The 21,735-nt window shown below is 38.8% G+C and overlaps 1 protein-coding gene across 2 annotated transcripts in view; it reads right to left on the bottom strand.

The window, feature by feature from the left end:
* Positions 1-21,735, bottom strand: part of HIBADH (3-hydroxyisobutyrate dehydrogenase) — a 133,181-nt gene that overhangs the window by 29,864 nt on the left and 81,582 nt on the right. For both annotated transcript variants that reach the window (XM_033420588.2, XM_004265669.3), the window contains exons 5-7: positions 12,736-12,869; positions 11,084-11,160; positions 3,598-3,754 (exon numbers count right to left, since the gene is read on the bottom strand). In XM_033420588.2, coding sequence (XP_033276479.1) covers positions 3,598-3,754; positions 11,084-11,160; positions 12,736-12,869 — 368 coding nt within the window. The remainder of the gene's footprint in view (positions 1-3,597; positions 3,755-11,083; positions 11,161-12,735; positions 12,870-21,735) is intronic.

Raw genomic sequence — 21,735 nt, 5'->3', positions numbered from 1 at the left:
CAGACAAAAGTTAACATAATGAATCTTTTATAGTTAAACTGTAGTTAATGGTATCCTCTACTATAAGAATGGAATCTTGTCCAACCTTGAAATATCTGGGGGTAGATGGAAGACAGTGGAGGCATGGTTAACTGAAACAATATTCCCCATATTTCATTTGTGATTAAATAAGTGCTGCAAACAAGTGGCAAAACCAAGACTTCCTTCTTACCATTACCATCTTCATTTCCTCCACCAATGGAAAAGCCAACAAGCAATGAAAGAGGAAGACAAGAAGCAAGATGAGGCCTATTTGTATTCTTTGAGGAACACCCCTGATAACGGAGTAGTTGCTGATACCATCCACTCAAAGGAGGAAATGACTCAAGGGAAAAATAAGCAAAGTTTAAAGAATGGATTAAATCTCTAGCCTCTTGGATATCTATGATGCTATAGGTGTTAACAGTATTTTGTGCTTACTTGTAGAATTTTCACATGTAAACCCACAGATTTGGAAAATCTACTTAACCTTAAAGTCTTCTACAGCTTCCACTAAAAAGCAAGTTTAATTACTACCCACACACTTCACAAATGTGGACAGCTACATTATTGCTTATACCCAGACAAGCAGATAAGCCTCTTTCTGTCAACATCATTTTACTGCACATCTGCAAGATGCATTTATTTAAAAACGACAGAAAATCTACATAGAAAGACTGCCTATCATTTTTAACCTAGTAGTATAACTAGAACATAAGAACTTAGAGTAAACACAACATATCGAGGAGAAGACAATGCTATTGAGAAGAAAAGGCTATTCGAGGTTTTCAAAGGGGCAAGTAAATATCCCAAATAAGAGCTAATAAAACCAAAAAGGGGAAGCTAAAATAGCTTTGGTGGCTGCTACCTTAAAGGGTGGACATTCTAAAAACAGAAAGGTGATTTAGTCTATAAAATCCTAAGTGGCTTGTCAATCCTGAAATGTTAGAAAAGAAGGTATCCTTTGAAGCTTGTAACATAATTTAAAATAAACAAACACCCCACTTCACTAATCAAATAAAAATATTAATGAATTCTGAGCTCAGTGGGTGGTACAGGAAAAAAATACAAAAAAATTGCAAAAGGTTTCAACAAATTAATGGAGGACCAAATCGTTACGTATTACAAGGACACAGGTACACTGGGTGAGTAATAAGAGTGGTCATAATTTTCCATAATTTGTTCCTAGTGGCCATCAGAAACAGACTTCTAGGTTGTGGGGTTTAGAAGAAAGATCTAGTTTTTGTATTGATTATGTTCTGATTATATACACACTATATATTAGAATTTTATGATGTTAAGATATAGAAATAGGGCTTCCCTGGTGGCGCAGTGGTTGGGAGTCCGCCTGCCGATGCAGGGGACACGGGTTCGTGCCCCGGTCCAGGAGGATCCCACATGCTGCGGAGCGGCTGGGCCCATGAGCCATGGCTGCTGAGCCTGCGCAGCCGGAGCCTGTGCTCCGCGATGGGAGAGGCCACAACAGTGAGAGGCCTGAGTACCGCAAAAAAAAAAAAGACCTAGAAATAAATGTACAAGCCTCTACTTCAAGGACACATTAACGTTATCTCCCCCAACACAATGAGATCTAATGGCAGTTGAGCAAAATATCTCCTAGTAAGTAAAGGCCTGATCTGCCCAAGCAGGTGTGATTGCTTTAATCAATGTAGCACTGATGGGGACTTCTTTAATCTCTATCAATTTCTGTACACAAGTCTAATTAGTTACGGTATGTTTTGCTAACAGCTATCTGAGGTGATGAAAGCATTTTTTAAGTTCCTTTCTAAATGCTTTCATTTTAAGCAAAATTCAGAAATCTTGCTCTTTATAAGCGAAATGACAACTTATAAAGAGCAAAAGAGAACAGGAATGTCCATATGTTTTACTACTGTACTGTCTTATGCTATCTTTTATTATCAAGAAAATAATTTTAAAGGACCTCAACAGGAGCAGATTCTTCCTGGGCAGGGACACTGGAGAAAATGATGGAAGTAAAGGTGTGACGTAGAGGAGAGTCCCCAAATAAAGCCAGCACTGCTTACAGGTTACTTGTCAGCTGCTTCCTCTGTTGGAGCTATTAGCAGTATTTTAGGAACCAAATAAGCTAACAGGTCACAACCCACTTCATACATGTACATAAAGCAAACTGGGCATAAATGCGATTCTTTCACTCTTCTGTGTGCCCTAATAAACGACCCTGCAGCTTTGTGAAAACAATCCACTTAAGGAGCTACTTTCTGTTTGCAACAAGAGCAACAGAGCACAACTTACAAAAGCCTGTGTGGAGGATACGCAAACCTAAATACAAGGTACAGATTGGCATAAAAATAAATATTTTCTTAAATGAAACACGAGGAGAAATAAAACTACAAAATAAGAAACGCAGTTTCAAACATTGCTTCATCCAATAAATATTTAAAGTGAGCCAACAATGCGCCAGGGGTCCGGCTGGAGGGGCAAGGAAGGAAGAGGCAGGCTGAGGGAAGAGCAGGCGTCGAGGGCTGCCAGGGAGAGGAGACAAGAGGCCAAACGAGTTCGGTGTGGCTGAAGCAGAGGAGGCGGGTGGGAAGGCAGAAATGAGCTGGTGAGGAGAGCAAAGGCCTTTAAGACAATGTGCAGAGATGGACTTTAATCTACAAGTAACTGGAAACCATGAAAGAGACTTAACAGGAGAGATGACATAACCAGGGTTTTACATTTTAGGAAGTCCACTCTTTACCACAGAAAATGAACTGGAGAAGAAGATGAGAATGAAAGGCCAGGAGACCAGTTAAGGGCAGATGTTGTAGAAGCTAAACAAGGTTCAGCCAGGGTACTGGTAGTGGTAGAGAGGGCAAGTGGGTGAATTCAGGGCACAGCCGAGAAGTAGAATGGATGAAACATCCTGGGAAATGAAGGAGAGTAAGCTGAATACGGTATACAACTGTACATATTCTTACTTCTGTCAAAAAGTAAATGGCAGGGGTGTGGGGAGTGGGGTAGGGAATAAGCTCTACACAAAATCTGCAAGTCGTTTGTCTAAAAAGTATTTTCTAACGTTGAGATCACAAATGAGAGGAGGCCAACAATTTGCTTTTCAAATGACTTTATACATAAATGTATATATTCTTAAAGTAGGAAGATGTATTTAGATATCTAGCATCATGCGAAAGGTCCTCTCTTCTTTTGTGATATGTATATCCAATGTCATTATACTATTAACCGTCGGAAAATGCTTATTACTGCTTCCATTCTAAGGACTTGGTAAATAATGTAAATTTATGATGAAGAACAACATTTTACCGGCTCACATTACAAACAAACCCCAGCACAAAAGAAAAATCCCAGCCTATTCTCATCTGGAAGGCCAGGATTAAAAATGAACAAGATAAAAGGTTTTTATCCACGCTAAGTTTTAAATAATTTCCAGTGACTGGGTCACTAGTTTAGTGATCTTGCCTTCTAGGATAGACGTATGATTTGTTACGAGAGGGGAGAAGTGGGGGTAGGCTGAGGTGGGGAGAGAGAGAAAGGAGGGAAGGAGAACGAAACCACTAAACATTTCCCCGCTCTCTTGGGTAGTCTCTGCATTTACCATACCTTAGCCATGAGTGTTGTTCCGAATCCACCCTGATAGTTATTAGCCGAGGGAACTCCATCCATCACCCCAGGTACAGGATTATAGGTGTCACTTGACCAACATCGTCCTGAGCTCATATTTAGGATTTTAGCCAAGAGTTTTGGGTCAAGCCCTAACCTGTCAAAGAAGGTCAAAGAAAAGAAGTGTTAAATGTCAAAATATACAAGTCACGTGTGATTATTTATGTGTGAGGATGCTCCATCTTCTCTCTCCATTTATGATATGTCTTCAAATATCTAAGCAGACTGACTAGAATGAAGAATCCAATCTTAAATTATAGGGTATTGAAAGCTAGTGATTAAACATTTCTGAGCCAGGACATTTTCCACTGAGAGAAAACCTTCTGCACTACCCTGCTTTTAAGAAATAACATACGACTGCATAAAAGTATTGTTGGTTTACCACACACATGGGTTTTCTAGTCTTTTGGACATTATTGCATTTATGTGTCGCGTAAGAACCTTAAGCCAAGATGATCATCTAAATTCTACAGTCTTTACTCACAAGTGATGTATTTCAGAAAGAAATATTGACAGTTAAATTATGTATCACGGGAGTCCATGTGGATGCATTTATATGTATGTTTATTCCTTTAGCTCTTATGAGAGAATAAATGCAAGAGATGAGCCACAAGCAGTAAAATGAGCTTCAGGGAAGTTATCGTTATAAAAGAAGACATTTCTTGCTGGAAACTTTTCCTTATTTATTAAATCTTCATTAGACATTCTTGCTTATGAAGCAAGTCTGCACAGAATTGTGACATATGCTATCTATTCAGAGACATGCATTATAGTTCTGGGTCAACTGCTGATAAGGTTACTGATCCTGATAAAACAAAGCTTGCCCAAGCGGAAACATCATTTGTTCTATCACTGAGCTGATGGCATAAACGGCTGTTCAATGTGGACCCAGAAAAAAAGTAGAATTAAAATGCTCTATTACTTTATTCCAAGTATCTTAGTGAAGCCTGGGAAGCACAGTTTTGCTACGTATCTTTGAATCAAGTTTCAAATAAAACTTTCTGCTTTTTCTTAAAACCAATCCCTTCCAGAATTAAAAAAAAAAAAAGATTAAACAGAGACACATGTAAATATTAAACGAACTGTGCATTTTGAGGTGCTGCTTAGTACTTGTGTGTTCAAAATTGTCTGTCTATTTCCAGATCAGAATAGAATGACCAGTAAAACCTTTTTCCAATGCTCGAGCAGGGTCTAGGGCTAATAGCCAGGATGTGTACGGACTTACCACATAATACAACTGTTATGTAATCAGGCTTTCAAGGAGCAGCTGTGGTTCAAGGAATACTATATGGCATGCCATGAAGATGAACTCACATGGTAGCCCGTGTTATAATGAGCGGTTTTTACTAAAGATTATAACAGATAAAGATTCCATCTAAATCAGCTGTCATACATTCTGTTCAACTGTACACTGCTGGAAAGAAACCTGATGGTTTCATTCATTCTTTTATAAAGATCCAAGTTTGTTACATGTATAATTTGCTACTGATGCTTCCTTTCCCCTTTCAAATATAATTCGGCTATCAGGATGCTATGGTAACAGATGACTTAGGAAAAGATAAAGCCAATGCACTTAGGCAAAAATTGTGAAAAGTAAAATCACAAATGAACAACTAGTTAATTTGCTATAACTGCAAATATATTGTCTAAGCACAAATATGCAAGAATGTATATGTCTAATGTGCTCTATGAGCAGGGGATATTTTTAAAGACCCCAAAACACTGTCTTTACCTTCCATTTGGAATATAATTCAGGCTTCCTAATTTAGATTTTCTTTTAAAATGGCTCATTACATTCAAAGCAGCAGAGATACTCCCCCTCCTTATAACCTACCAGGTTAGACTCAACAGTGCCTCACAACACTCTTTATTGCTAAAGAAATTCATACTCTGTCTATAATACTCACCAAAATGGGAGCAAAGCTTATTATCCTTTGTAAAACGCTACATTTCATTTTTCTTGAATGTTCAGGGAAAAATACTGGCGCTGATTTATGGAACCCTTTTTGGTGAACATATTACTATTTAGAAGCATCCTGAGGGGCACACACAAAAATGAGGTGGCAGTTGTTATGTGCTCACTTTTCAAATCTGATGCTTCCCCACCATGCTGATTCTCCTTAGGAGATGGCTACTCCCTCTCCAGTCCTCCCCAACCCCCCAACAGCAAAGTGTATCATTAAAAAGTGCAAGTTAGAAGTGTTTTGCATTTCATCTTTCTGAGGATTCTTTCACTGGCATATATATAACTGACAGTTAAAATTAGACATGATATTAAAATCAGTTACTGAGTCCTCTGTCTTCCACTGTGCCCAAGGCTTGTAATGGTCTGAAACCAGCTAGAATACACAGTAATTGTCATTCAGGGAGTCTATCCTAGAACGTCATGCTTCACTGGAGAAGACTGAGTTTCATTTGAAATCAACAAATTAATCCAAGACAGGTATCTGAAAGGGCAAGTTTAATAGGAAGCAGCTACTGGGCTCTCAACCATGATAAAATGTTATTGCTGTTTCCCTGTAAATTGGCTGGGAACATATGATACCTTCTGCATAAGAGCCCCATTGCTGTTCAGGAGATATACAGCTCAAGCCATCAGAAGGATGACAGTCTGTCAGTCCCCATAATAACTTGCCACTGGATGTGGTTCGAGAGTGTGCGCATGCATGCATGTGGCTTTACAATTGCTGGAATGTTCTCTGATATAAACAGAATGAATTCATTGCTCTGACCGCATATATAACACAACTCAAATAAACGTCACTGTGTCAAATCTACTCACCTTTAAAACACAAGAATTTTAAATGAACTTTTGGGAGAAGTAAAAATGATGCATAAACTATAAGAAAAATTAAAGAGAAGCCAAGTGTTTGCCTTCACTGTAACCAAGGCTTTTAAGGGCCAAAAAAGTTTGTTCACCTTATAGTCTCTGTAAGTATCTATACTGTCTGGTTTTATGTAAGAACAAAGCAAACAATGTCCCTAAACTGAGATGTCTGTATCACAGGAACCGATCTGGAAATGAAACATCTAAGACTATGTCAACTTAAATCAATCATTCCGTTATTCACCAATGTTTACGCAGACCTGCCATCTAAGAAGAGGCTGTGCCTGCCCTCCAGGAGTGGGCCAGTTAAGACACCTGCCCAGTAACGTTTACCTGAGGCAGGGGAAGAGCCCCCCGACCCCCACCTCATTCGTCTGACAAATCTTCATTGAGTGCCTATTACATGCCAGGGATGTTCTTAAGTGGTGAGGGACTTCCCTGGTGGCACAGTGGTTAAGAATCCGCCTACCAATGCAGGAGACACGGGTTCGAGACCTGGTCCGGGAAGATCCCACATGCCACGGAGCAACTAAGCCCATGCACCACAACTACTGAGCCTGCGCTCTAGAGCCCACGAGCCACAACTACTGAGCCCACGTGCCACAACTACTAAAGCCCGCACACCTAGAGCCTGTGCTCCGCAACATGAGAAGCCACCACAGTGAGAAGCCTGAACACCTCAACGAAGAGTAGCCCCCATTCTCCGCAACTAGAGAAAGCCTGCGTGCAGCAACGAAGACCCAATGCAGCCAAAAATAAATAAATAAATTTATTAAAAAAAAAAAGATACAGTGGTGAGCAGACAAAGCTCATAGAGCCTGCATTCTAGTTGGGAAGACAGACAATAAACAGACAAATAAATATATAATGCTAGCCAGTGAGAAGTGTTATAAAGAAAAAAAACATTAACGTACAATTCAATTCAAATACCAACCACCACCACCATCACGTCAATAACTACCATGTATTGAGCACCTACTATGTATCGGGCACTGTTTTAAAAGGTTTACATGGATGATTTAATTTACTGTTCACAACAGATACTACTGCTACTGTGGATAGATACTATTATTTTTGTCATTTTACAGATGAGAAAAGCTTAAGTCTGTGGCAGAGCTGGGATGTGGTCATCAACAGACACCCACACTCACTGCCCTGAGTCTCACTGGGTCATATGGGTAGTCACTTAATCAGCCAACATGATGGCATCCTATCAGTTTAATAAGAAATTTGGCCAAACCTTTATTATAAACCTTTTGCCATATGTTATATCTATCAGGTTATACAACTTAGAGGTTTCAGTCATCACCTAAATGAAACGGCAACACCTTCTTAGGGAAGTAACCAGGAAGCTAAAATTATGCTTGTGGGAAAGTTCTCATCTTGAATGGCCTTCCAGAAGTTTGCCTGTTTTAAGCTTCTTTTGGTGGAAGGAGACAATATGGCTGTTGCTAGAGGGGCCTGGGCCCTGTTGGCAATGCAAACAACTTGTTATACCACCCATATTGGAAAAAAAAGCAAACCAAACAAAAAACATAATTTCCGGCAGAACAAAAATGAAAACAAAAAACCAAAACTTATATTACCAATGTTATTCTTATGTGGTGCACGGGAATAAAACCTCTCTAACGCAAGTAAGGCCCTTTCAGTACCATAAAACTATGCTCTGAGTCCTAAATAGATCCCAATTAGAAGGCAGAAAGTTCTAGTAAAAAAGAATTTCTAAATATGTTGTATACCAATATTTTTTATGCTTTACTTTTTTATAGCATTTAAAAATCTCACTAACATCCATAAACACTCATTGTAAAAGATCATAGGGTCAACAGTTTAAAACTATAAGGTTTTATTCTTCTATTTATAAAAGGGAAACGTCAGTGTTCAAGACACGACACTGACTTATGAGAATGAAATTAATCAGAAACGATCACTTCATGGGAATAGGTAACTCAATTTGTAAATGTTGACATTAATTCTCTAAAAAAATTTTTACTTCAGAGTGAACAGAATATAATGTGGCTGAACCACTTTGATGCTATACTACTTTGTGGGAATTTACTACTTGGGAATTTATGCTTGCTGATGCCAATTTTCTCTTTCACCTTGCAATGCTCAATAAATCGTGGCCGCTCTCTATACTCTATTAGAGAACATTCCTGTCATTTTAAACCATGTCTGTAAACCATGGAGAAAAGACAATAGCAGAAGCAATCATTTTTAGGACTTTCAAACCACTGAGAATCTCTGTAAGATAAACCGATAAAATCCTAATGTCATGAAAATAAGCAATTCATTAGTACAATGTAGAGCACCATAAACTTACAAATTATTGTAACAGTTAAGTAAAAACAATGAGTTCCTGCTTTGTGTTCAGACGTGTGTGTGTGTGTGTGTGTAAATATTTCATTTACACACATATACATCAGTAACAGTAATAGTAATAGACTTTTGGAAAAATTAAACATTGAAAGTTTCATATTTCTTTTTTTTTTTTTTTTGCGGTATGCGGGCCTCTCACTGTTGTGGCCTCTCCCGTTGCGGAGCACAGGCTCCGGACGCGCAGGCTCAGCGGCCATGGCTCACGGGCCCAGCCGCTCCGCGGCATGTGGGATCTTCCGGGACCGGGGCACGAACCCGTGTCCCCTGCATCGGCAGGCGGACTCTCAACCACTGCGCCACCAGGGAAGCCCTTGAAAGTTTCATATTTCTAAATATTGTTTTTGTCATAGTGGATCAAGGCCAACAATAAGGGAAAATCTATTTATTGCTTCTGCTCTTAATATTGCTGTTTGGAATTTTATCACTTTCTTTTCTCTTTGATAATAAACTTACTCTAGTAGCCAATGTATACATTTCATTGTATACATTTTATTCATTTGATTCAACTGATTTTCATACTACTCTTCATTAGCTGGCTTTTGGAGTTAGACTTCCATAAGCACTTACTGTACAAAAACTTCATTTTAGAATGATCATCTAATAAGACTTTTGCTAGGAAAATTATTTGAGGAATGCTAGAGGATGCCTAAGGAACATTCTGATCCAGTGACGTTTAAAGTAAGCAGCAGAATATAAAATAAACTGGCAAAAAGAGAGGGAAACTTCAGTATAGTATAACCTAGGCTTTTACTTTTTTTATTATATACTAATTTATATCCAGAAAAATGAAAAAAAAAATTCTAAAGCTGCAAATGCATACTAATGCTCTAATCCTACTGTCAACACCAATTAATTTTGTATGCAATTTTGGTTCCAGAAATTTACATTTTCCTCCTCCATAAAATTAATCTAGAGGATGAAAATAAAAACAAGTTACTGGTAACCGGTTTTTCAATTATGATAAGTGACCCATAGCCTAAACTGGCTACAATACAGACATAACACCCTGAACAGCTTCTTATATACCACCAGTTTTATTAAGGCTTTGTACAAATATGCCTTACCATCTTACAGACATTCAATTTTAAAATGTAAATGGTACAGGATATTGATAAACCAATTAGCGCTGATGCAAAGCAAATTCCTCTTTTGTCTCAATTACAACATGACAACTTAATAGGTCAAGACAGTTTAACATCTGAGACAAGGGCAATTCAATAAAACAACAGCATCTTGATATGGTAATTAAGAGGAAATGTGAATCCATTACTGTGTTTTAAAAAATATCTCAAGCACTTTGGCTCTTTTTATTGCTTTCATCAAAAGCTATGGTATGAAACACTACTCTGATTTGTGATATATTTGGCAAGCAGTTTGGGGACGTGTGAAGAAAACACCTCAGTAAAAGCATCTTTCTCATTAAGCATTTTCTAAAGTAAGAAATGTATATTTATTATATTCATGAAATGCAAAACACCCCAAAAATTAATTAGGTGATTAATCATATGTAGCATTCCTAACCCAAAAGATTAAAGGCTAAAATTAAGACATTAACCTTAAGCATTCTAAAGGATGATCACCATCATAGGAAAAACTGAATTCCTGAATCACTTTCAGCAAAGTATGAATGCCATTTTATTTCAATGAAAAGATATATCCTTAATGTAATGTAACAGAACCCTAGGGAAGTTAAAATGAAAAGAGTTATGCATACGAGTTTCGGCTTTATGAATGCCATCCAGTTTATCCTGAGAATAAACAACCAAGAACCCTTTTAGTGTAGATTTTGGGGACTATATTTAAAATAGATACATAAAACCAGTCACATGGTAGTATAACACCTGAATTCACTATACATTAAAACTGTATTTTATACAAATGTGTCCTACACTGCCAGAGATTGTTTAAATTTTATAGTAAAAGTGTCTCTTGCCTTTCGACATAATAGAAGAAATGGAGCTCCCATATAAAAAGGATAATGTAACTTCAAATATAAAGCACAATACATTTTATGGCTTATGGCAGAGAGCATTCATGCTCTCCAGGGTCCTATTGGTCGTCCAATAAGCAAAGTCTATTAAAGTTCAATAATGAAATACTTTCACAATGTTCCTGGATCAACTGATTTATCTCTCATGAACATTTGTTTTCAACATCAGAAAATCAAAACGGAAAGCTCATAAAAACTGTTAGTATATGAAAATGTACTATTCAACAAACCTGATTCCCAGATTCATAGCTTCAGCAGTTCCAATCATACTAATAGCTAACAGCAAGTTGTTGCAGATCTTCGCAGCCTGAAAATAAATTGAGTACATATTAAATATCTTTATTTTCAAGCTATAACTCACAGGAAGATTTCTTCACCCTATTCCACGTTTCTAAAAGTAAGAGCATTCAACTGTTGATTCTTTCAAAGGAGGAAAGGCACTTGGTGCTGCAAGCCTCCCTCTGAGCCTAACACAAGATCCCAGAGCAGACTGGGAGGGGGTCCTCTTCCCCTAGGGAAGAGCTCTGCAGTGTGGCGACTGAGCTACTCCTATGGGCGCAAGCACAACAGGGAATACTGATTGATGTGGCACAACTGCTCCTTCAGGAATGAGGCTGACATTCTAACTGGGGAAACAGGAGTAACACACCAAATGAAAAGGCAATGAACAAGCAAACACAACTAAGTGGTAAACTGTATGGTAGAAACTGTAAGACAGAGACAGTAGGAGTTCAGAGAAACCAGATCACTGAGGGCAGGTGCAGAGAGGAAGCAGAACCTGAAACCATCTCTCAGAAGGCCAGGCAGGATTTAAATAGGCAAGAGAGGGAAAGAAGGAGAGCAGGGAAAAAAATAAATACGCAAGGGCATGAGATATTCCTGAGAACAGTAAGAAAATGGACTCATGTGCAGTGGTTTTAAGGAATGAGGAGAAGTTTGATCGTTAAGACTAGGTCAAGAGCTACGGAAGCTAGTGTCCACATTTGACGTGGTACGAAATAGGGATCTGTGCAAAGTGTCAGAACTGGGAAACCTATGATGATACAAGCATCTTGATGGAGTGGTTTTGGTTACAATGTTGGCAAAGTGGTAAACCTGGTATCCAGAGATCTACTAGGCCCTGTGAACAGTAAACAAGGTGTGAGATAATGGAAGACTGAACCAGGTAATGCGTGGAATGAATAAGATAGCCAACAATGAGAGCCACTGAAGCAAAAATCAATAGAACCTGGAGACTGACTGGACCAGGGAATGGAGACAACAGATATATCTAAGATCATACCAAAGTCCTGAATAAGATAAAGCTGGTACCAGTGACCAGGACAAAGCAGGAAGAGGAGTGAGTGATAGTGTGTGTGTGTGTTGGGTGGGAGGGGGACAACCAGTTTGATTTCAGAGTTCATTGCAGTCATTCACCTCTACCTGATCAGAGAATCGATATAACACATTTCTTAATGAAAATGATCTGGTTTTTTAAGAAAAAGATTAAAGTGCATAGGTTACTTCTACCCGACAGCACTACAAATAGAGCTGTGGCGAGCAGTTACAAAATTAGAGGGAAGATAACAGCAAATCAGATAACACGAGCACTTCATATAGAAGCCGTTTTAAGGATAATTTCTGTGGTCACTGGGATAAGTATGTCAAAGTTTGAAACGATGGAACTTTTGATGTCTTTTTAAATTACTGGTTTATCTCTGCTTACTTCCAACAGGAATGATGGAAAACTAACTCATTCCAAATTAATTTTAGAAAATCTGAGCAAACAAAGAATCCACAGATTGAACAGAGTAAGGAGGAATCCAATTGTGGTCAGGAAAGAAAAATGAACGTTAGCTGATTCTACATCATCAAGTCAGTGTCACTGCTGTACAAACGTTACCTGCCCAGTCCCAACGGCTCCACAATGCACCACATTGGAGCCCATGCACCCCAGAAGCTCTTGGGCAGCAGCAAATTCTTCTTCGACTCCTCCCACCATAAACGTGAGGTTCCCAGACCGAGCAGCTCCCACACCTGAATAGTTTGGGGGGTAAAGGGATAGAAGAAGAGGGTTACATTTCTTCAAGTGTTTAAGTATATTATAAAATTAGAGAAAATCCTCAAACCAAATGAAAACACCTTGCCTCCAAGTTATATTTATGTCAGGCATAAGCCTCTCTTGGAATATTTTAATTGTCAAGTATCATGCAGGTTACTTATAAGCCAAAGGGGACATACAGATTCAGTCAAACTCTGCATTCATCTCAAATATTTTGGCACGATCATGGAGTACCATGGGGATTTAAAATGTGAATTTTATTATTTCCATGCATCTCTTATTCTCCTGAGAAACCTATTCAGTAATAGAAAGTATATTAAAAAGATGACCTGTGCCCTGACCAGCACGGGAGCAGCCAGAGGGGTCAGCTGCCCGAGTCTGGATCTGGGGTCTCTGGCTCACTCGCTCGCTCTCTGCACACTATGTACAGATGAGATCTACAAAGAGAGGAACTTTCTCTTTCTCCCATAAACAAGTAGGCATTTCAGATGGAAAGATTCTTTGTAGGTAAAGATTCTTTAAGGTAGGGCTTCCCTGTTGGCGCAGTGGTTGAGAGTCCGCCTGCCGATGCAGGGGACACGGGTTCGTGCCCCGGTCTGGGAAGATCCCACGTGCCGCGGAGCGGCTGGGCCCGTGAGCCATGGCCGCTGAGCCTGCGCGTCCGGAGCCTGTGCTCCGCAACGGGAGAGGCCACAACAGTGAGAGGCCCGCGTACCGCAAAAAAAAAAAAAAAAAAGGTTCTTTAAGGTAAAGAAAGCAGTTGCTTAGCTTGACTGATTACTCTGATGTGCACTTTCTAATATTAGTTGATTTTTCTTTTCCCTCCTGCTATACAGGCACACATAGCTTGAAGATTTTGTGGGGTCAGTTCCAGACCACCCCCATAAGGTGAATATTACAATAAGGTGAGAGTCACATGAATACTGTAGTCTATTACATGGGCAATAGCATTATGTCTATAAAAACAATGTACACACCTTAATTTAAAAATTCTTTACTGCTAAAAATGCTAAGCATCATCTGACACCAAGGTTACCACAATATGTCTTTTTAAAATAAATTATTGAAGTATAGTTGATTTACAATGTCATGTTAATTTCCGCTGTATAGCAAAGTGATTGAGTTATACATATATACATTCTTTTTAAAATTATTTTCCATTATGGTTTATCACAGGATATTGAATATAGTTCCCTGTGCTATACAGTAGGACCTTCCTTGTTGTTTATCCATTCTATATACAATATAATAGAAAAACCCAATATTTGTGAAGAGCAATAAAATGAGGTATGCCTGTACACCTTTTGGGCAATTCATTCTTAGTGATATGTCAGGAAGAAGAAATAAACTTTAACATTGGTTTGGTCACTCCTTAGCAAAGGTTTGGTGTATGTTCACTAATGGAAATGATTGGAGAAGCAACTTCTACTTCAGCACAGAAAATATGGCCTAGACTTGTCTTAAAAAGGAAGTGGGGGGGAACTTCACTCATCTAAATTTTTATTAACTATAAAATAAAACCGAGAGCATTATTACTACTTTTAGCATTAGAGAAATCTTCATTTATAATTTTCAAGTTAGGTTTTGTTGTTCACAACCAGGAAAGTGTGTGGAAGAGCTGTATTAGTACAATTTTTGCCTTTACAACTTATTTATAGTACAGCTAGGAATAAAGAAACCATAACTGGGGCTTCCCTGGTGGCGCAGTGGTTGAGAATCTGCCTGCCAATGCAGGGGACACGGGTTCGAGCCCTGGTCTGGGAAGATCCCACATGCCGTGGAGCAACTGGGCCCGTGAGCCACAACTACTGAGCCTGCGCGTCTGGAGCCTGTGCTCTGCAACAACAGAGGCCGCGATAGTGAGAGGCCCGCACACTGCGATGAAGAGTGGCCCCCGCTCGCCGCACCTAGGGAAAGCCCTCATGCAGAAACTAAGACCCAACACAGCCAAAAATAAATAAATAAATTTATTTTAAAAAAAGAAACCATAATTGTACTATGTATCAAACCTGGCCATTCGAATATACACAGCTGCAAGTAATGGCCTACTTTTGAATTTAATTTATTCAATGAATACACAGTTTTTAATACATAAAAAGCCAAATGAGGAGATCCTTATTTCATTCAAATTGTGAATATTTTGCTACTGCCAAACCAAGTAGCCTTTCTATTTTACAGTTCATGCTATTTTTAACTAATTATTAAAAGCAAAAGAAGTCAGCATTATGTCAGCCAAACAGTGTCGGTAGAGGAAGTGCCCACATGTTTTGAAAGCCTGAGATGCTTATATATGGTTAAATTACATTATTTCACAATATTTTCAGACACTGTGGAACTGGTTATGTACAAAAAGCCAATTATAAGAAATGCTTTTAATTAACTCATCTGTGTCATTTGAACATTCTGATAATGTTGAAGTTTAAGTGACTGTCATTTCGTTAGTTTCTAATTTCCTTCACCAAGATGGTGGGATCATTAATGTTTTACAATTATTTTTGCTCAATTTCTATGGCCATTTTAATTTGAACCACATAACCAACCTCACTCTAAATCCTGTGGCTCCGACCTGGAGAAATTATGTAGACGATATAAGTCAAAGCTTACAAACAAATCCAGCACCATCCATCATAGGTCAAGAGCTTTGTATCTAGATTACAGGCTGCTAAATAGCTTCAGAGAGTCATTTATTAAAGGAAAATTAATGCCGACAATGGTTCTCAGCTGGTTAATCTTTTGACAGGTGTACTTTCTCACGTGTTCAAACATGCACTTCAAAAAGAAGAAATAAGTTACTTAAGAGAAGACCACAAAAGAATAATTCATCTTTTAATTCAGAAGTCTGTGGTATTTCCACTCCTTCCTCCGCTCATTATGGTGGTGTAATTATTTCCAGCTTTATCATAATCTACATTCAAATGTAAGGGTCTGACTAAACTGGGTAATTCTGAAGTTTTGGCATTCCCTGGGACCAAATTCTAACTTTCCATGCATATTCAACCATATGACACTATCAAGGCTAGTCCCATTGCAAAGGCAAAATTAAGAACTAAGTTATCCCCAAATAAATGCAACCATTTTGAGCTTTGAAATAACATATAGAAAGCCAGAACGCTAAAGCTGTGTTAAGACATCTCATGGACTTCAGAAGACATTGTATAGAAATATTTTGATGTCTATGAATAAGAAACCATAAATTACACTGCCATGCCATTTTAATTCAGGTCCACTCCCCAAAATAGGAAAATATAGAATATATAATTAGGCAGCTGAAAGAATATTGGGAGAAGTATTTATTTTACCTTATATTTTAGTAATTGTACATACAAAACCAAAATATGTCCTGTGCTTAATTTTATTACAGCATTTATACACCTTATTAAATTAAAATCTTTGACTTTCTTACCCAATTCCTCCGTGACACCATAAAGCACTCACAAGGTGAGCATTGGGCCATGTTTATGTCAGCATTCCCTTATCTGTCACAGTGCGTGAAACATTCAATGAATAGTTGTTCAGTAAATTAATTTATGAGCATGGTACAAACAGTAAAGGATCTGGAGATGAAATATCTGGTTTTGGGATGTGCTGGCTATGTTATTTGTTATTATAAACAAATTACAAAACTTCTCTGAGTTTCAGTGTATAAAATAGGAAAAGCATTAATAACTTCTTCATAGAGTGGCTGTGAATATATGATGCTGTAAAATATAAAATGCTATTTAAATGTAAGGCCTTACTACTTTATAACCTGAATCTGCAAAGTGGGAGTTTTATCCTCACCTATATAATGCCTTGAGTCCTTTCCTATTTGGTTACCTAAGCCACTGTCTTTACCATGATAATTTTAGCCTCTCTGGCTAAACACTGGCTGGCTTGAGCCAATCCTATAAATAATGGAAGCAGGCTGGTCCAGATTAAGAAATACAGGACTTCCCTGGTGGCGCAGTGGTTAAGAATCCGCCTGCCAATGAAGGGCACGTGGGTTCTAGCCCTGGTCCGGGAGGATCCCACATGCCGCGGAGCAGCTAAGCCCATGCACCACAACTACTGAGCCTGCGCTCTAGAGCCCGCAAGCCACATCTACTGAGCTTGCATGCCATAACTACTTAAGCTCGCGTGCCTAGAGTCCATGCTCTGAAACAAGAGAAGCCACTGTAATGAGAAGCCCGTGCACCGCAACAAAGAGTAGCCCCTGCTCAACACAACTAGAGAAAGCCTGAGCGCAGCAGTGAAGACCCAATGCCGCCAAAAATAAATAAATAAATCTTAAAAAAAGAGAAATACTAAAGTGGTCCATAGCCAGTGATATTAAGATTACAGTGAAGACCTCTTGTAAAACCTTTCAAAAGCATCATAGCATGGGAAGATGACAAGAATGCTGCATTTGTTTGGTTTTATTCATTCAGCAAAGTTAATCTAAGAATCAAGTCCATGGTAAGCCCTAGGGTTATAGATGAATAACATATGTCCCTGATCCTTAAGTTACACATCCGCGATCCAGCCCCTTCTCTCCTTAGCCATCACTACCACCTGGGCTGAGCCATCACCATCTCTCACCTGAATTACTGCAATAGCCTCCTACCTGATCTCCCTTTAGCTCTTGCCTCCAAAGTCTATTCTCCATACAGCAGCCAGAGGAATCCTCTTAAAATACAGCTGACCCTTGAACAATGCAGGGGTGAGGGGCACTGACCCCCCGCACAGGTGAAAATCTGAGTCTATTTATGGTCAGCCCTCTGCAGCTGCAGATTCAACCAACCATGGATCGTGTAGTACAGTAATATTTACTATTGAAAAAAATCTGCATGTAAGTACATCTCCTGTTGTTCAAGGGTCAACTGTATAAATCTAGTTCATGTTCCTTCCCTACTCTCCAGACTCCAAAGTGTCCCATCACTCTCATATAAAATCCAAAGTCCTACAAAGTGGTACGTGATGTGGCCCTTGGCTACCTCTCCTATCTCATTTCATACCATTCTCCTCATTGCTCTCTGCTTTCCAGCCACCCTGGCCTCCTTGCTGTTCCTGAAACAGGTCAAGTAAGTCCCCATCTCAAAGCCTTGCACTTGCTATTCCTTCTGCCTGGAATGTTCTTTTCCTGGATATTTATGACTTGTTTCCTTTATTTCATTCAGGTTTCTTCTCAAAATTCACCTCTTTAGAGAGGCAGTCCCTGACCCCTCAACCTAACAATCTAAAATGGCATCCTGCCACTCTCTATCCCTTTTTCCTGATTTAATTTTATTCACAGCATTGATTACCACCTGTTTATATTAACACCTCTATTTGTTTCTGATCTGTATTCCCTACATGAAAATTAGCTCCATGAGAGCAGCGACTCTGGCTTATTCACCCCATATTCCCAGTGTCTGGTACATAGGAGATGCTCAGTAAATACAGTATGTATTCCAAGAGAGAAGAGGAAGCAACGGTGAAGGGAAGAGCAAGGAAATGAGTGACTGCAGTATGTGTGAGAGCTGCTCTCCTAGAGACACAAACAAAGCATTTGTCGTTCTAGCAAGTTTTTTCACCTATAAGGTGAGATGATTAGACAAGATTATCACTGAGTTACTTTTAAGCTTTTGAAATTCTGTAATTTGGGATTCTCAAGTTCACATACATACACTTTCCCACATCATATTAATACACAAAACTGCTGTATGTTTCATTTTATGCAAATAATATACAAAAAGTTCCAGATTAGAGAAAAGAGATAGAAAATGAATTTTCTCATGTAACGACGGTAATTAAATCTGACAAGCCTAAAGACTTGTGGTTGCCTTTAATGCTTTATCTAACGCTTTCCTGTGATGATGCCTCCCGTGTTTCTCTCTCATGACCCTAGAATCAGAAAAACTGAACTCATTTGTACAGACAAATGAAAAGGCAAATGCCCAAACCATTCAAAATGGGTGGCGGACTACCCTGCTTTTAAAGTGATAGACATCTATCACTTCTCTTGGTAGCAGTTTGATTTCAATCAAGCACTTTAAATCTAATCTAAGTCTCTAAGTCTCTCCTCCCCTTTATAGAAAAGGTATCACAGGGAGCCTCCATTATCTAAACTACCTTCCTTCTTTCTTTCCTGCCACTCCTACTAATAGTTGACATAAAAAATGTGACCATTCGAAATCCATTCCTCAGTGGTTCTCAACCCTGAGAATGACAAAGAAACAGTCCTTGCCCTCAAGGAGTCTGACAACTAGTGTTTGTGGTGGTGGCAGTGTGTGGGTGGGTGTGTATGGAGATGGGAAAAGAGATAAGGAAAACACACAAATATGATGAATAATAAAAGACTGTTGGGCTTCCCTGGTGGCGCGGTGGTTGGGAGTCCGCCTGCCGATGCAGGGGACACGGGTTCGTGCCCCGGTCCGGGAAGATCCCACATGCCGCGGAGCGGCTGTGCCCGTGAGCCATGGCCGCTGAGCCTGCGCGTCCGGAGCCTGTGCTCCGCAACGGGAGAGGCCACAACGGTGAGAGGCCCGCGTACCGCAAAAAAATAAATAAATAAAATAAAAGACTGTTAATGCATGCTACAGGAGAGGTATACACATAGTTGTAAGGAGGTTCAAAGAAGAAAATATCAGCAGTAAGTATCTCTTCAGTGCCTTTAACAACTTGCTAGATCTCTGTGCTAGGTACAATCATTCAGGGAATAAGCATATTTTCTAAATCAAAAATTAGGACCCGTTTTCTGGTATTAGGAGACTATCTGAAACACAACTATTCCAGAAAGTTCAAAATGTAAGGTCATGATAGGTATAAAACACAGTCTTTGCCCTCAAAAAGTCTAACACATAATTAGGAAAAAGAGACATATACTCAGAAGTAAATGCCAAAAGGTAGCGTCGTATACAAAGTGTCAGGTGGATGAGGACAATCTCCACCATATCCCGATTCCCCCTTTCCTTCTGTTTTTCAACCTCTATCATCAAAAGAATAATGATCCTCAGAAAGAGAAAGGGTGAAGAAGCAAATAAGAAATTGTTCTCGGAGAGTAATGGTCTTACTGTTAACTGTCGGTAGGTTTGTGAAAACTTTGATAAGAATACAGGTATTATGAATCCACTTGTAAATTGTGTTCAGAGCAGTTTCAAATAACATGAAGTGAGCAAATAATTTTGTCTGTTTATACAGACACTGAGTTCTGCCTGTTATCTAAATGTACCTAATACCCTACGTCTCTTTACAACAGATTTGAGTTTGCTTACTAGAACAAAACAATCAGAAAACTGAAAATCAGAATTAAGAACAAAAACCAAAATGAAACCATAAGATTTCACAATGAATTTCAAATACAGATCTCAGTTTTTTGGCAAACCCTATTTGGGAGAGAAATAAAGCAGTCTCAAGGAAAACATAACTTATCCTTGAACGAAATTACATGCTTAAAATATTATTTGGAACTTTATGCAGGTGACAGTAAATGAAGTAATGGACAATGTTCTTCACATTTTTACATCGAAAGCAGTGATAATTTTTTCAAGTTAAACTGAGCTAAAACTCAGTTCCCACTTTACATCATTTTCTGGCTAATCTTAGCCTTGTACCTGTAATATAAGTCAATATTAATAACCTCATTCTAATATTTATGTTTATCCTAATCTTTGGCATTTTTATTTGACAGAAGAACCAAAACAGGCTTAAGTCTTAAGTTATGCATTAACATGAACGTGACCAGCAGCTGAAGACATTATTCATTATTCCTCACCATTTCTATATAGTCTCACAGTTTCTATATTTTTCCATTAAGTTATTTTTTCTGAAGTACTTAAATGTTTACGTTTCGGCAAAAAAGAGAACTACATAATTCACTGTATCTTCCCCCCTTTTCTTGAGTTGCAGGAAGCAGTAACTTTCTCTTCTTTCTCCTTAAATGGTTTCTGATAATTTCATTTTTAATATTCTTCTCAATGAACTCCAACCACTTCTCTGGTTTCCTCATCTACCCCCTGCAACAAAACCCACTATGCAATGCATACTGGAAACCATTTACAGTGGCTGTCATGTGCAATGACTTTTCATGCATCCATGCCTTTCCTGGGCTGTTCCCTCGTAAGAAATTCCCTTCCCTTTCTTCTTTGCCTAACTCCTGCTTATCTTTCAAGACTCAACTCAGGTCAACTCTGAGAAGCAGTGCATGACCATGACCCCCTTCTTCTATTCTTATAACATTCCTAGTGATATCTCTAGTAAAGCACTGATACTAATCAATGATTCTTCTGGTGTCTTGATAAGATCCTTATAGGCATGAGCTGTTTGAATCTTAGCATCCAGCATGTGTCTGATAAACATTCATTGTCTTTTTAGGAGGTAGGCAGAGAAGAAATCAATGATCAATAAAATGACCAAGAATAGTAAGACAATGTTTTCCAGCTTATCAAAAAAGCTCAACTTTGGAGCAGCATGATTCTCCACATGTGATAATAGCATTTTCACTTATTGATGAATAAACATGCGTGAGCGTAAGTGCACACGTATGGAGACATTAGAATGAAGACTTAAAAAATGAACTTGTGATCTGAGTTGTGACCTGGAGTGAAGGTCACACCACCTGGACCAGTTACAACACCTCTCAGTCTTGGTTGCTCCATCTACAAATGGCGATATAAAAACACCTGCCATACTTAATTTGAAGCTCAAATGAAAGAATACATTGGAAAGATATTTTACACAGTTATTACCCTGGTGTTATAAAACTTAAATATAACAAAAAGTAGATCTACTCAGCTTGAACACGTCGAAGAACTTAGCCAAGCAGTAGCAAAGAGCTGAAATATAGAATTTAGCCTTGCTGAGAAGCTGAACCAAGGGATTTGACAGCAAAACTATTATGCAAGT

The sequence above is a fragment of the Orcinus orca genome, chromosome 9 (genome assembly GCF_937001465.1).
Source record: "Orcinus orca chromosome 9, mOrcOrc1.1, whole genome shotgun sequence".
NCBI lineage: Eukaryota > Metazoa > Chordata > Mammalia > Artiodactyla > Delphinidae > Orcinus > Orcinus orca.
Note: the sequence above shows the minus strand (reverse complement) of the source record. Positions and strands in the feature narration are given on the sequence as shown.